The sequence below is a fragment of the Physella acuta genome, unplaced genomic scaffold (assembly GCF_028476545.2).
Source record: "Physella acuta isolate Inbredline_101_S28 unplaced genomic scaffold, ASM2847654v3 ptg000875l, whole genome shotgun sequence".
Taxonomy (NCBI): domain Eukaryota; kingdom Metazoa; phylum Mollusca; class Gastropoda; family Physidae; genus Physella; species Physella acuta.
The window spans coordinates 588,635-601,940 of record NW_026732392.1 but is presented as its reverse complement, the minus strand read 5'-3'; the positions used below and the strand labels follow the sequence as shown (position 1 = coordinate 601,940).

Here is a 13,306-nt window from a genome sequence, read left to right as displayed (position 1 = left end):
GTTTGATCAAACCCAAGAGGTTTGGAAAGTAAGTCTCAGAGCTTCGGCGGAGGTCAAGACACACACCCGACTCTAATAATTCATGTGGACGATAAAACTATTAAGAACTCGGAGAAGGCGCATATGAACTGTTAGTGTTTGGTTTCTGCAAAAAGGTTAAGAACCTCTGCTTTAGAGTAGTTTGTAAAAAAAAAATTTTTTTTTTTTATTTTGGTCATGTCTTTAGAACAATTTCTATAATAGTATATAGATCTAACATTTTGAAATTATCAGTAAGGTTGAACAAAGTAACAAATCATTAGCAATCTTCGTGCTGTACCATTTTTTCATCGTTTAGTTTTACTATATGACTTGTTATGAAACAAGCAATCAAAAAGTTGATCTATTCGATATGCTATATCAATTTTTTTAGCTCTTAAAATTTCGACAAAATTTTTTCCGCCAACAAGCTCCGACCGTATGCTATTTTAATGATCGGATAGCGATTAAAGAATCCGTGATATTTATTTCTCTTTAATAAAGTGATCCAGGCATGATGTAATGCAATCAAGTAAAAATATTTGATCCCTCAAGTTGAAGTCGAGAGAATCGTGAGAATCTTACAAAGAACTAGTTGCGCCATTTCTAAACAAAACTGGCTAGTGAAATTGTAAATTACGCGTTAATACAATTGCTTTATATTCTAAGTGTTAAACGACTTATTTAATCACCGGTCCATCCAATTTACATTGGCGAAAAAGCGCGCCACCAACCATTTCTTCCTTATTTTACTGTTACACAATATGCTTTAATTATTAATACAATTTGTTTCTTTTCTAAGTGTTAAATTACTTAACAGCAAGGTGCTTATGCGCAATAACTATAAGAGCTAGTTTATTATAGTTGAGTGATATACTAACTATAAGAGTGAATAACATTTTAAAAAACACAATGCCATACAAAAATAAGAAAACGCTTAAAAATGAAAGGAAGTTTATTGCAATTTTAAAAATAGCATAAAGTTCATTAAGTATGTGAATTACACTTACAACAATTGTTTGTGTGATAGCAAGAAATTGCTATATTTTAAAACATCATAATCATTTTTAAACATAACAGTCATATTAATGCACTTTTTTTGCATGATTAAAATAATAGTTCTTCACAACGATACATTTTTGGACAATCATTACATAAATAGTTTTTTCCTGTATTAACCTTACTATGTAACTTTTTAAAAAAGTAAAGTTCCCTTTCAAACCTGACAGTCTATAGGGCAAGTGAGGTAGAGTTCACTTGTTTCTGTGACCTCGGTATATGAAGGGATAGTGTGGTCAGCACTATGCCCAGCAGCCTTTACTTTCCCTAACATCAATTAGGTTCCCATCAGAGTTGGGTGGACTCAGGGACGGTCTACTGACTTGAACATGGATTCGAAATTGAGACTCAAGGGTTAGCAGTCCAGCTCTCTACCGATAGACCACTTTGTCACCTGTAACTTTTTTATCATCTTTTGAATTACTATAAGAAAAAGTTTTAGGAAATACATCACACTTAGATGGTTGTTCTTCATTGTGAAATTTTAGCAAGTTCTTGCAATACTTTTTCTGACTAACATCACACTCAAATCTTTTTTTCAGAATGTACCTTTTTATGTAAGTTTAATCGGTTTTTAGTAGCAAACATTTCTGGGCACTCATCACATAAATAGAATTTTTCGTCACCGTGTAATTTTTTATGTTCAGTTAAATAAGAATTTGTAGCAAATCTTTTCTGACATACATCACACTCATATTTTTTTCCGGTATGTAAATTTTTATGAATGCTTAGTTGTTTACGTGTAATAAACATTTTTGGGCACTCATTACATGAAAAAGTTTTTTCTTTACTGTGTAAATATCTATGCTCTGTTAAATAATGAAGTGTTGAAAATCTTTTTTGACATACTTCACACTCATGTGGTTTTTCTCCAGTATGGCTATATTGATGAATAGTTAATTGGCTCTTATAAGAAAATTTCTTCTGACATACATTACATTCAAGAGTCTTTTCTCTCAAGTGATTTTTTTTCTGTTCTTCTGAATGAGCACACAGATAATCCTTTCTTTCTCCCTCATCACAACCAATTGATTTTCTTTCTTCGTGTGTCAAAGTACCACAAACAGTGGCCTGTTCATGTGATAATTCACAGTCATGTGTCATCTCTTCTAAGGGTTCTTTTTTAATCTGTTCCAAAGTACAACTTTGATTAATACTTTTATGACATCCATCAAACTCATTTGGCTTTTCTACAGGATTAATTTTCTTATGACTATTTAATTTGTGCTTGTGACAAAACCCTTTGTGACATTCATCACACTCATATTTATTATGCACCTTTTTATGCATGATTAATAATTCTTCACTACAATACATTTTTGGACAATCTTTACATAAATAAGTTTCTTCTGTATTAACTTTACTATGTAATTTTTCATCTTGTTTTAAAGTACTCCGAGAAAAAGTTTTAGGAAATACATCACACTTAGATGGTTTTTCTCTAGTATGAAATTTTTTATGAAATTTATACAAGTTCTTGCGATTAAACTTTTTCTGACAAACATCACACTCAAATTCGCTTTCAGAATGTACCTTTTTATGTAAGTTGAATCGGTTTTTAGTAGCAAACATTTCTGGGCACTCATCACATAAATAGAATTTTTCGTCACCGTGTAATTTTTTATGTTCAGTTAAATAAGAATTTGTAGCAAATCTTTTCTGACATACATCACACTCATATTTTTTTCCTGTATGTACTATTTTATGAATTTTCAGTTGTTTTTGTGTCATAAACATTTTAGGGCACTCATTGCATAAAAAAGTTTTTTCTTTACTGTGTAAATATCTATGCTCTGTTAAATAATAAAGTGTTGAAAATCTTTTTTGACATACTTCACACTCATGTGGTTTTTCTCCAGTATGGCTATATTGATGAATAGTTAATTGGCTCTTATAAGAAAATTTCTTCTGGCATACATCACACTCTAATTTTTCTTTGGGCTCTACCTTTTTATGCAAGGTTAATTGTTTTTGAGAAATATCCTTTTTTGGGCACTTATCAGACAACTCTGTTTTTTTCACACAGGAAAACTTTTTATGCAGTTCTAAATTAACCTTTAGAGTAAATTTCTTATGACACACATCACGCTCTTGATCTTTTCCACTTGAGTGATTTTTCTTACGTTTTTCACATACTTTGCAACCATGCATATTCCGATCCAGCTCAACATTTTTAGGTCTATGTACTTTTTTTTCATTTAACATAAACTTCAAGCTACACATTTCCCATACTTCTCCAGGTTTGATTGTTTTTTTCTGCGTATTACTATTATAATAATTATGTAAATTATTTATGTTCATATTCACATTATTTTTGTCTACTGGCTGATGTCTTTCAAATTTCTCAAGAAAACTTTCAGTAACAACTTTTACATTTTTATCTTGAATTGATTGACCAGAGGCAATAGATAAATTATCATTCAATTCAGCATGCATCAGCTTCAGGTCAGTTAAATCATCACAAATCTCAGTTTTTACTTGATGAAAATTGTCAATTGAAGCATTCACACCGGTGTCACATGCTGGTTTAAAATGTGGTTGGGTATATTCAGTTGATGAATGAAGAGAGGTAGAGTCTGCACTATTTAAAACTTCAAGTAAATTATGAGGACTGAAGTCAGCAACTGCAGAAAGTTGGATGTCATCTGAAGTTTCTTGTTTGACTACCATTTCACACGTGGATGCTGTTTTTTCATCCATCTTGTATAGCTTATATTATTTCAATTAGGAAGGAAAAGTAAAACAACATTTTTAAAAACAATTTCAAAAACATTCATTTTAATAGAATAGGCCTCTATACTCTATTTGGTAATCTCACTATGTAGCGTCGGTTATTATTGACAAATGGTTTAGCAGTAAAAAAAATGTGAAAACAGTAGAACAATAAAATTTAATGTAGTCTGTCGCACCATTCAGCAATCCATCTAAAGTACTCTAAACCATATTTTATTTTGCGCCATCTAGTTTAAATAGAAAGAGTTTTATTTAATAAAATTACTTCGTAAGCCCTTGATTAATTTATAGTATATATTATTTTTTCAACAGTGAAATAATAAAAGATTTACAATTACTAATGTTTACAAAACTCAAACAAACATTAAACAGATAATATCCAACGCTACATAGATCTAGATTCTAGATCTAGCCTCAGTGAGATTACACTCCATACTAAATATACTAGCCTACTCTAGTCATACTGTGACTAGTAGTTACTTAATAACTAGATGTAGTCTATACTCTATTATTAATTATACTATTACTATTACACTCAACTGTAAGTATAATTATAATATTTAGGCCAGAGGCGTATCCAGGTTTTGTTGTAGGGGGAGCGGAAATAGCAAAAAAAGGCGCCGAATTTGTAATATTTTCTATATAAGTATATATATATATATATATATATATATATATATATATATATATATATATATATATATATATTTATATATATATATATATATTAGCTGTATGTTATTGCTTCGATGTGATGTAAAATAAATTTGAATTAGCACTCTGAAGAAATAAAAAAAAAACACACAATGTAGGTCGACGAATCAAAAAATATGTTATCACTCTAAAAAAAAAAAAAAAAAAAAAATTTATATATATATATATATATATATATATATATATATATATATATATATATATATATATATATATATATAAACACACTACAACCAAAAACAACGAACGCGGCATAATCTGTTTCGTAATTCTTGTAACGAAAATTACATAATAATTCTGTGTCATCTATTAAGACTAGCGAAAAGGGGAAATAATCAATATCTTAAAATAAATATGTATATGTCTACACATTTTATTATAAATATCAAAACAAATCAATAATTACTTTTGAATCTAATGAAGTAGCTTAACACTATTCGTTTTTACAAAAATGTTTTTTCTACAGTCAGGATCAAATATATTGTCATTATAAATGCTAAACTATTACAGCATAATGAAAGTTTTTAAAATCAGAGTTGGTATAAAAGCCAGCTTTTAAATATAGAAGTAAAGCTTTCGGAATGATAGCTTACATATAACTAAAATATCGGTCTTACATTTCAGATTATGCACTTTTTAATTAGCTACGGACTTTTTGTGTTCTTTAAAGATAACTTTTTAACATAATGAGAAGGTATGGTTTAGATCACTGTACTGCTCACACACCTTTTACTGGTAATTGAAAAAACAATATTCACAGAGATTTACGTTTCAAATGTGCCGACCAAAGATAATTTTTTAACAAATATCAATGTTTAAAACTTTGAGTTAAAAAGTTTCTAAAAAGGCGCCACTTTGCAAACAATGGCCAGAGGGGGAGCGGCCGCTCCCCCTGCTCCCCCCTGCGTACGCTACTGATTTAGGCCTATAATACTTTGATGCTATCTATAATCTATACTAATCTAATCTATAGTATTAGTAAAGTAACTTAGTAATAAGTATTTTAATAAGTAAATATTCAAGTAAGTGATAACAACTAGATCTACTTAAAGAAAGTAGGCCTAAACTACCTAAATAAATAACTTTAGCTCCATCAATAATTCTGTTAATTCAATTACATACTGATGATACTTAGGCCTATACAAAATCAGTAGATCTAGATCTAGTACTAGCTCTAGATTTCTACTCTTAGCTCTAGTCTAAGAAAGATCTAAGAGTATTAAATTAGTAGGCCTATAAATTTAAAAGGCTAGATAGTATAGGGCATAGGGGCCTAGTTACTAGATTTAAATTTAGGTAGATCTATATCTAGATATCTAGATCTAGTAGGCCCTATTATACTGTATACTATAGTATACTATTGAATATATAAGATCTAGATCTATATCAGTAGCCATTACTAGAGTGACTCTAAGAGTCTAGGGCCTATTATTAACTATTAAGTATTATTAATATTACTAGATCTAGGCCTATAAGTATAGATCTACTACTATTAGTATTACTAGTAGATCTAGATTCGATCTAGATCTAGATTCTAGGGTAATCTATTGTTTTAGGTACGTAAAATTACCCGCGGCTAGTAATGTCAAGGCTTTAGTATAGCCTATTCAATATTGTGATATATTAGATAAATGAATGATAAACCTAAATCAATGGCTAAATATATATTAATATATATAGGCCTAGTAAATTAACTTTAAACGGCAGTGTTTGCAAACAGGATTTGCTATATAAAAAGCGGCCATCTGTAAGTTAGAGTGGCTTCCCCTGAATCTTGCGCTATAAGTTTACAATAAAAAAAAAAGAAACATGTTGGCTGCTATAGTAAATGTCTAAATGAGCATGGTTGAATCTGTTGGAAACATGGCTAGTCGTCATTTATTACTAGATCTAGAATCTAGATCTATAAAGTTTTAACGAAGTGTCTACTCGGAAGAAGATTTTTCTCCCCAACGTCTCCACTTAGTCGGCAAAAGATAGCTCTGCGCATGCGCAGTGACCTATGGCTAGGGTTAGGGCTAGAATGAGGGTTAGGGGTAGGATTAGGGTTAGGGTTAGGGTTAGGATTAGGGCTAGGATTAGGGCTAGGGTTAGGGTTAGGATTAGGGTTAGGATTAGGGATAGGGTTAGGGATAGGATTAGGGTTGGTTTTAGGGTTCTGCGGTTGCAGAGTTTCTTCCAGGCATCTCTTCGGGGAGGCAAAGCCCCCCCCCCCCCCCCGAAAAAATTTTACCGCCCCCCCGAACGAAATGAAATTTATATAATTTATATAGTCTATTATAGAAAATATATATTTTTAACAGTGTCCGCCCCCCCGAAGAAAGTTTACCGCCCCCCCCCCCCCCCCCCCGAAGATTTCAAGTGCCCCCCCGGAGAAAAAAGTCTGGAAGAAACACTGTGCGGTTGTAAACACACGCATGCGCAGTACCATCGAAAACATCGCCGCGAAGGCAAGTCGTAGTTTCTCTCCATTGCGCATGCGTATCGCATGCGTATCTTATTCCGACTAGAATCGGCCAAGTTTTAATTCAATTGTTTTAAAACAGGTAGATCTAGATCTACATAGATCTACATCTAAATGAAACAAGGAAACTGTATTTTCAAAACATAAATCCTCCTCAAAATGTGAAATAATTATTAAAATTTAAGGAGTCACCTGTTTTTCACATTACTAGTCGCGGGCGATTTTACGTACCTAAAACGACAGATTACCAGATCTAGATGTTGACCTAGAGATCTAGAATCTATTAGATTAGTAAGTTAGTACTAGATTCTAGATCTAGATTCTAGGTCTACTACTAGAATCTAGATCTAGATCTATGTCCTAGATTAAACTAGATCTAGATCTAGATCTAGATCTAGACTGCTTGCCTCGACTACGTGCCTCGACCTGAACAACTCCGTAACTTTTATAGTAACTATACTTAACTATACTTAGTATACTAACTTTCACTTTGAATAGTAATTGAATTGTTATTTGAATGTTTTATACAGAAACATTAGAATTGGTAGCAAATAGATGTCCATTTATAAGTCTATTCATATCAAAATTTGATCCATTAAATTACCCACAGTGGGATATGAGCAATTAAAAGCAACTCGTCTTGTAGGCGGCCATTTTATGTTGCCGGGACAAGCAAAGCCTCTTCCCGTCGTAGCGTCTTTTTAAAAAAATGTTTAGGCCTAGATCTAGTTCTAGATCTAGAAAAAAATTAACTGAAATTGAATGGGATAGGCTTCAGAACATATAGATCTAGATCTAGATCTTGATCTAATGTTTATTAAAAAAATGCTATTTTCTTTACTAAATACTAGATCTAAATACATTGGGGGGGGGGGGGGGGTAGTCGTAAGGAGGATGAAAATTTACGTTTTTTGCATGGACCCCATCTATAATCTAGATTCTAGAGTCTAAATCTAGATTCTCATCTAGATCTAGATCTAGATTCTAGTAAACCATTACGATTGTAGGAAAAAAGTCACAGGAAAAATAAACCGGGAGTGATCTCCCCTAAACTTTCTCGAATATTCTTATATTACTTGGAATATAGACATGATTTTTAATTACTTAAACTTTTAAAAATAGAATAGAATCTCATAGAAAAATATTATTAGTGCTTTATAAATTTACATGCGTTTTTTGAGAAATCGGAAATAGCGTAAATTAGTATTTCCGGTCAACGGAAATTACTCAGAAGGTAGAGAATTAGATCTTTTACTTAAATGTGAAATTTCATTTATCTATCTGAAATAGTACTCAAGTTTATATAGGCTTTTGAAAAATTCAAAGTAGAAAAAGTACCACTTCAGGTTATCGGAAATCGCTCAAAAGTTGATACGGATCTACGATTTTGATAAAATACTTATATATGAAATTTCATCAATCTAGCTGTAACGGTACTCAAGTTATCGATTTGTAAAAAAAATCTCGGTTTTTTTTTTGTTTTTTTTTTTGCACGATTACAAGACTTTCTCTATACTTTGAGGTGTGTGTGTGTGGGGGGAGGGGGGGGGGGGGCGGCAAATAGAGTCGCCTAAAAGCGACTCTAAATGCGACTTTTGTCATGATTGAGATTAGTTGGGGTATTTTTTTTAAATTACTTACTTATTTATTCAATAACGGTAACATTAGTATCAATGTGCAGTAACTACGTGGAGATTAAGAATAAATCTGATTCAAGTACCGATTCTGGATAAAAATCCGTTTTCAATGTCATTTTTCGTTTCCGGTTAAATTGAATTGATTAAGGTGGTGATTTTGGTTTTGGTTTTAGTTTAAAGAAAATAGACAGCTATTAACCTAGCGCCCGTTGTATCCTTCATCAACAGGCCATTTTTTCCCCACGTTTTCTTTAACTTGCTTTCTCTGTTTGTTTGTCTTTCCAATCCAATCTTGCGATCGAAATTTCTGGCACTTCCCAGTTAGCTAGCGCGCTGAAATTTTCAGGGAAGCTTTCTTTTGGATGACCATCGAATATTCAATTGTTATTATTACTAAATTGATCAATGGAAACATTTTATTGAGCATTTTAGACCGCTATATAATCTATATATATAATTCTCCTCTGCGAGCCATTAGAAAAAAAAACCAGCGACGCGTAGCTAGCCTCTCTCTTGCCGCGCGCAGTGAAGCGAACGATCCCAAGTCGCGACAGGCTTAGGGGCAGATAATTTAGTTTTAACCGACTTTAAACTTACAGGAGGTAAATATTACCACTGGTGGCCAGTTTGGGGGAGACGATATGGTCGAGTGGTTGGGCACACGATTGCTATGGGGCTATCCCACTCGTCGCTGGTTCAAATCTATGTGTTCTAGTCAGTAACGTATTCACACAACGTGTTTTTTACGAGTTGTCTTTTTACGAGACTTTAATGCTATACAACTTTTACGAGATTTTAATGCAAACAAACAGACAAAGACTAAAAAGTAGAAAATAATAATCATTAAAAAAGTTTTAAAAAACCCACATTTTCTGATTGAACTAAAAAGTAGAAAATAAATGCTATACATCACAATAATGCCATGCAAGCGATCACTCTACTATAAGCGCTCAAAAACGTGGGGCGCCGTGATTTTCTTACAGTTTCTAATACTGTTGACTCTCTACAAGCTCCCTAATAAAAGTCAATAGTATTATCTAATCAATAGTAATATAACTTTTACTTCGGCGCCCCACGTTTTTGATCGCTTATAGTAGAGTGATCGCTCGCATTATTGTGATGTATAGCATTTATTTTCTACTTTTTACTTCAATCAGAAAGCGTGGGTTTTTTAAAACTTTTTTAATGATTATTATTTCTCGTATAAGAATATTCGAGAAAATTTAGGGGAGATCACTCACGGTTTATTCTTCTTTTGCTGGAGAGTATTTCTATGCTTTGGTTTTCATTCTATGTCAAATAGTAATGAAATTAGGTGTCTCGAACCGGAAAGGAGTCTCCGTTGAGATTTAGATTTAGATCTAGATCTAGAATCTAAATCTAGATTCTACATTCTTCTTCGGCGTTCTTAATTTCAAGTCAAGCATTCGAGATCTAATATAAATATCTAGATCTAGTAAGTAGATTCTACACTATCTAGATTCTAGATCTAGACTAGGTCTAGTAACACTAACACAAGTTAGATAGTATTATTAGATTTAGATACCCAGCAGAGCTGGGTGGACTCAGTGTTATTTATTTTTAATATTTAAATTTAACAGCTCTCTAGTTCCACAGTCCCATGCATTTTCTGAAATGAAAAATTAAACTCCAACCCGCTTCTTCAGCTACTCAGCTTAAATAAATGCATATGTTGAAGCATATTTTGGTTTTATATAGAAAAAAGAATATACTTTTGGCTTTAGTTAAATATGCAAATAACAAAAAAAAATGTATCATTAATTTTTCCAAGAGATGTGTATGTCGTATGAAATTAAAAAGTTACTCATAAATGAAAATAATTATTTTTATCTTTTTATAGCATATAAAAGCATGTTATTAATACATTTATTAAAAATTTTTAAAATTTCTTGCTTAAAACTAAATTGTCTTCTTGCATAAATAAATCATAAGTTCTACTTGAATTAAATATTAGCCTAATAATAAATATTTAAAACTAACTGAGTCAACTTATTTCCCCTCATTAAAACCTGGAATTTAAAAGCTTTTAGTTGCCCGATGCCATGTAATTTCTTAAATAAAAAGTTAATTTTCCACCCTCTTTTCCAGTCCTACTCTTAAACGTCTATGTAGATGCATATGTTGATTTTATATATTTTGGATATTAAAATACATTATTGTTCTTCCTCAGTGTTAAATTTAGCAACAGTAAACAGCTGACAAGAATGGCTGATAAACATAAATCTTTAAGAAATAAGAAAGCCAATGAAGATGATTTTTCATCTTCTTCATCTAGACCTAGCAGTGATAATGAAGATTATGAAGAAGAAAAGTCATTTAAGTGTAAGGTGTGTAGCAGAACATTTGCTAAAAAATGTGCTTATGTACAACATATAAAAGTTCACTCCAGCTCCCAAAGCAAATTTGAGTGTGATGTATGTCATAAAAAGTTTACACAGAAGAAAGATTTATCTATGCACTCAGAAAAAGGTCATTCAGCAGAAAACACAGAAGAAAATGAGGCAGAAAATAAGTCAGTAGACAAACCTCTTGGATTGGATCTAAAAGACAAACCTTACGAGTGTGACTTGTGTCCGAAGAAATTTAAATACAAAGGTGGCCTAACCAAGCATAAAAGAAAAATCCATCCCACTGGTAAACCAGATGATGGTAAACCAAAAGAGAAAGTTTTTGAGTGTAAGGTGTGTCATAAAATATTTGAAAACAGGAATCGCCTGTATAATCATAATAAATCACATCTAAAAGACAAACCTTATGAGTGTGATGTGTGCCACCAAAAGTTTGGACGTAAAGGATTTTTAGAGAAACATATAGTAATTCACACTGGAGAGAAACCTTTTGAATGTGGTTTATGTCAAAGGAAGTTTCTTTTCAGCCAACATTTACAACAACATAAAAAATATTTGCATGGAACAGATCAACCATATCAGTGTGAACAGTGTCCCAAAAAGTTTTTTCACCTGAAGCGATTCCTACTACATAAACAATTCCACTCAGGCGTGAAACCATTTGAGTGTGATGTTTGTCAAAAGAGGTTTCATTTAAAAGGTCATTTAGAACTGCATAAGCAACTCCATACAGGAGATATGGCGCATCAGTGTGAAATATGTCAAAGGAAGTTTAACAGAAGGAGTCTCTTAACAGTACATAAATTATTTCACTTAAAAGAAAAACCACACCAATGTGTTAGATGTAGGAAAAAGTTTTTAAAGAAGGAAGATCTAACTAAACATAATAAATACTGTTCAAACGGAAACAAGGTCTACGAATGCTATATATGTCCAAAAAAATATCTTGATTGGCAGAAGTTTTTAAATCATAAAAAAACACACTCAGAAAATCCTCATTTGGAATGTAGAATCTGTCAGAAAAAGTTTTTTAGTACTGATATTTTTTACAGGCATAAAAAGTTGCATTTTGATGCTCAGTATGAGTGCAGCGTATGTAACAAAAAATTTTATTTTAGAAGAGAATTAATTAGACATAAAGAAATTCACAAGCCTCGCAAACCAGAGATATTACATGAGTGTGATGTCTGTCATGAAAATTTTCATTCTGTACGAATTTTGCATAATCATAAATTAGTAGTTCATTCAGTCAAGAGAACTTATGAATGTGATATTTGTCATGAAAAGTTTCCACTAATACGTATCTTATGGGAACATAAGCGTAGACATATACCAGTGAAAACATTAGAACAATTTCCCTGTGATGTTTGTCACAAGAAATTTAATCTTAAAGAGCATCTAACACGTCATAAGCAAAGGGTACATCCCATCCGTACTGCTACTACATGTTACATTTTGGAAAATCCTGAATCCAATTTAGTTACTTTTCATTTCTATGTGTGAATAGATATATTTGTGAGTAGTTAGACATGTTTAACCATGAGACTTCTGAGCATTCTACTTTAAAGTAAATTTATTAAACCTTTCAGGAGCAAAAATACCAAGATTTTATTTACTTAGGTTTAAATTTTTATAATTTAATTGACTTATTTTAAAAAGAAAAATATTTTTTACCTTTTTTAGTAAAAAGTTGTGTAATGGTGTGGTAGAGCTAACCAAAAGTTTAAGGTTTGGGTCTAGTTCTGGACTTAAGTCTGTAGTTTGTCCCTGAGTCCATCCAGCTCTAATGAGTGCCTGGCTCATGTTAGGGTAAATAAAACTACGCAATTTTTTATTAAATTTATTACCTAGGTCAAGAAATGTATCATTTCTACTTCATCTGCCCTACAGATCATTAGATGTAAAAGATTAAAAATACTGAGTAAAAAATTATTAAGAATTCTGTAGTCTTCAATGCATGTACATAATCTACTGTTTGTTTTTTTATCCCATGATGTACATCTAGCTCACAATGTTTTATTTGTAAATATATTTCTTGTTACGCCTATTAATTTTTTCTTCTGCCAATAGCAGTCCACCAATCAACACACACATTTTTTTCTTGAAGATAAAATCTTAAAAATCTGTACCCTTGTGTATTATGTACCTATTGGATATTTGTAAGATTTAAATATGCTTTTATTTTTAACATAAGTTGTTGAATACATTGTGAACTATATGAATTTTTTTTTCTCGAATTGATATTTTAAAGTTTATCTATTTTGTATTATGTGAAAAAAAAATGTATCCTATAAAATGTTAAATAAAATGTT

The 13,306-nt window shown here is 31.7% G+C and overlaps 2 protein-coding genes across 5 annotated transcripts; one reads left to right on the top strand and one right to left on the bottom strand.

Moving 5' to 3' along the window:
- Positions 1-977: 977 nt before the first annotated feature.
- Positions 978-8,841, bottom strand: LOC131952510 (zinc finger protein 665). Of its 4 annotated transcripts, none has more exons than XM_059315204.1 (2): positions 8,825-8,841; positions 978-3,786 (listed from the first exon to the last, which is right to left on the bottom strand). In XM_059315204.1, the coding sequence occupies exon 2, from the start codon at positions 3,775-3,777 to the stop codon at positions 1,603-1,605; it is 2,175 nt and encodes a 724-aa protein (XP_059171187.1). In that variant the 5' UTR covers positions 3,778-3,786; positions 8,825-8,841; the 3' UTR covers positions 978-1,602. The 4 variants fall into 4 exon arrangements, with proteins under 4 accessions (XP_059171187.1, XP_059171184.1, XP_059171186.1 ...); XM_059315201.1 differs by lacking the exon at positions 8,825-8,841 and adding an exon at positions 8,709-8,767; XM_059315203.1 differs by lacking the exon at positions 8,825-8,841 and adding an exon at positions 7,593-7,687.
- A 1,138-nt stretch (positions 8,842-9,979) lies between these two features.
- LOC131952519 (zinc finger protein OZF) lies at positions 9,980-12,604 on the top strand. Its single transcript, XM_059315221.1, has 2 exons — positions 9,980-10,081; positions 10,817-12,604. The coding sequence occupies exon 2, from the start codon at positions 10,851-10,853 to the stop codon at positions 12,495-12,497; it is 1,647 nt and encodes a 548-aa protein (XP_059171204.1). The 5' UTR covers positions 9,980-10,081; positions 10,817-10,850; the 3' UTR covers positions 12,498-12,604.
- Positions 12,605-13,306: the final 702 nt, after the last annotated feature.

Bases quoted from the DNA above. Each gene is read 5' to 3' on its own strand.
- LOC131952519 (XM_059315221.1), top strand. From the start codon at position 10,851: ATGGCTGATAAACATAAATCTTTAAGAAATAAGAAAGCCAATGAAGAT.
- LOC131952510 (XM_059315201.1), bottom strand. From the start codon at position 8,741: ATGACATTGAAAACGGATTTTTATCCAGAATCG. The intron at 3,787-8,708 runs GTACTTGAATCA...AAATAATATAAG, and splicing joins CGGATTTTTATCCAGAATCG to CTATACAAGATGGATGAAAA.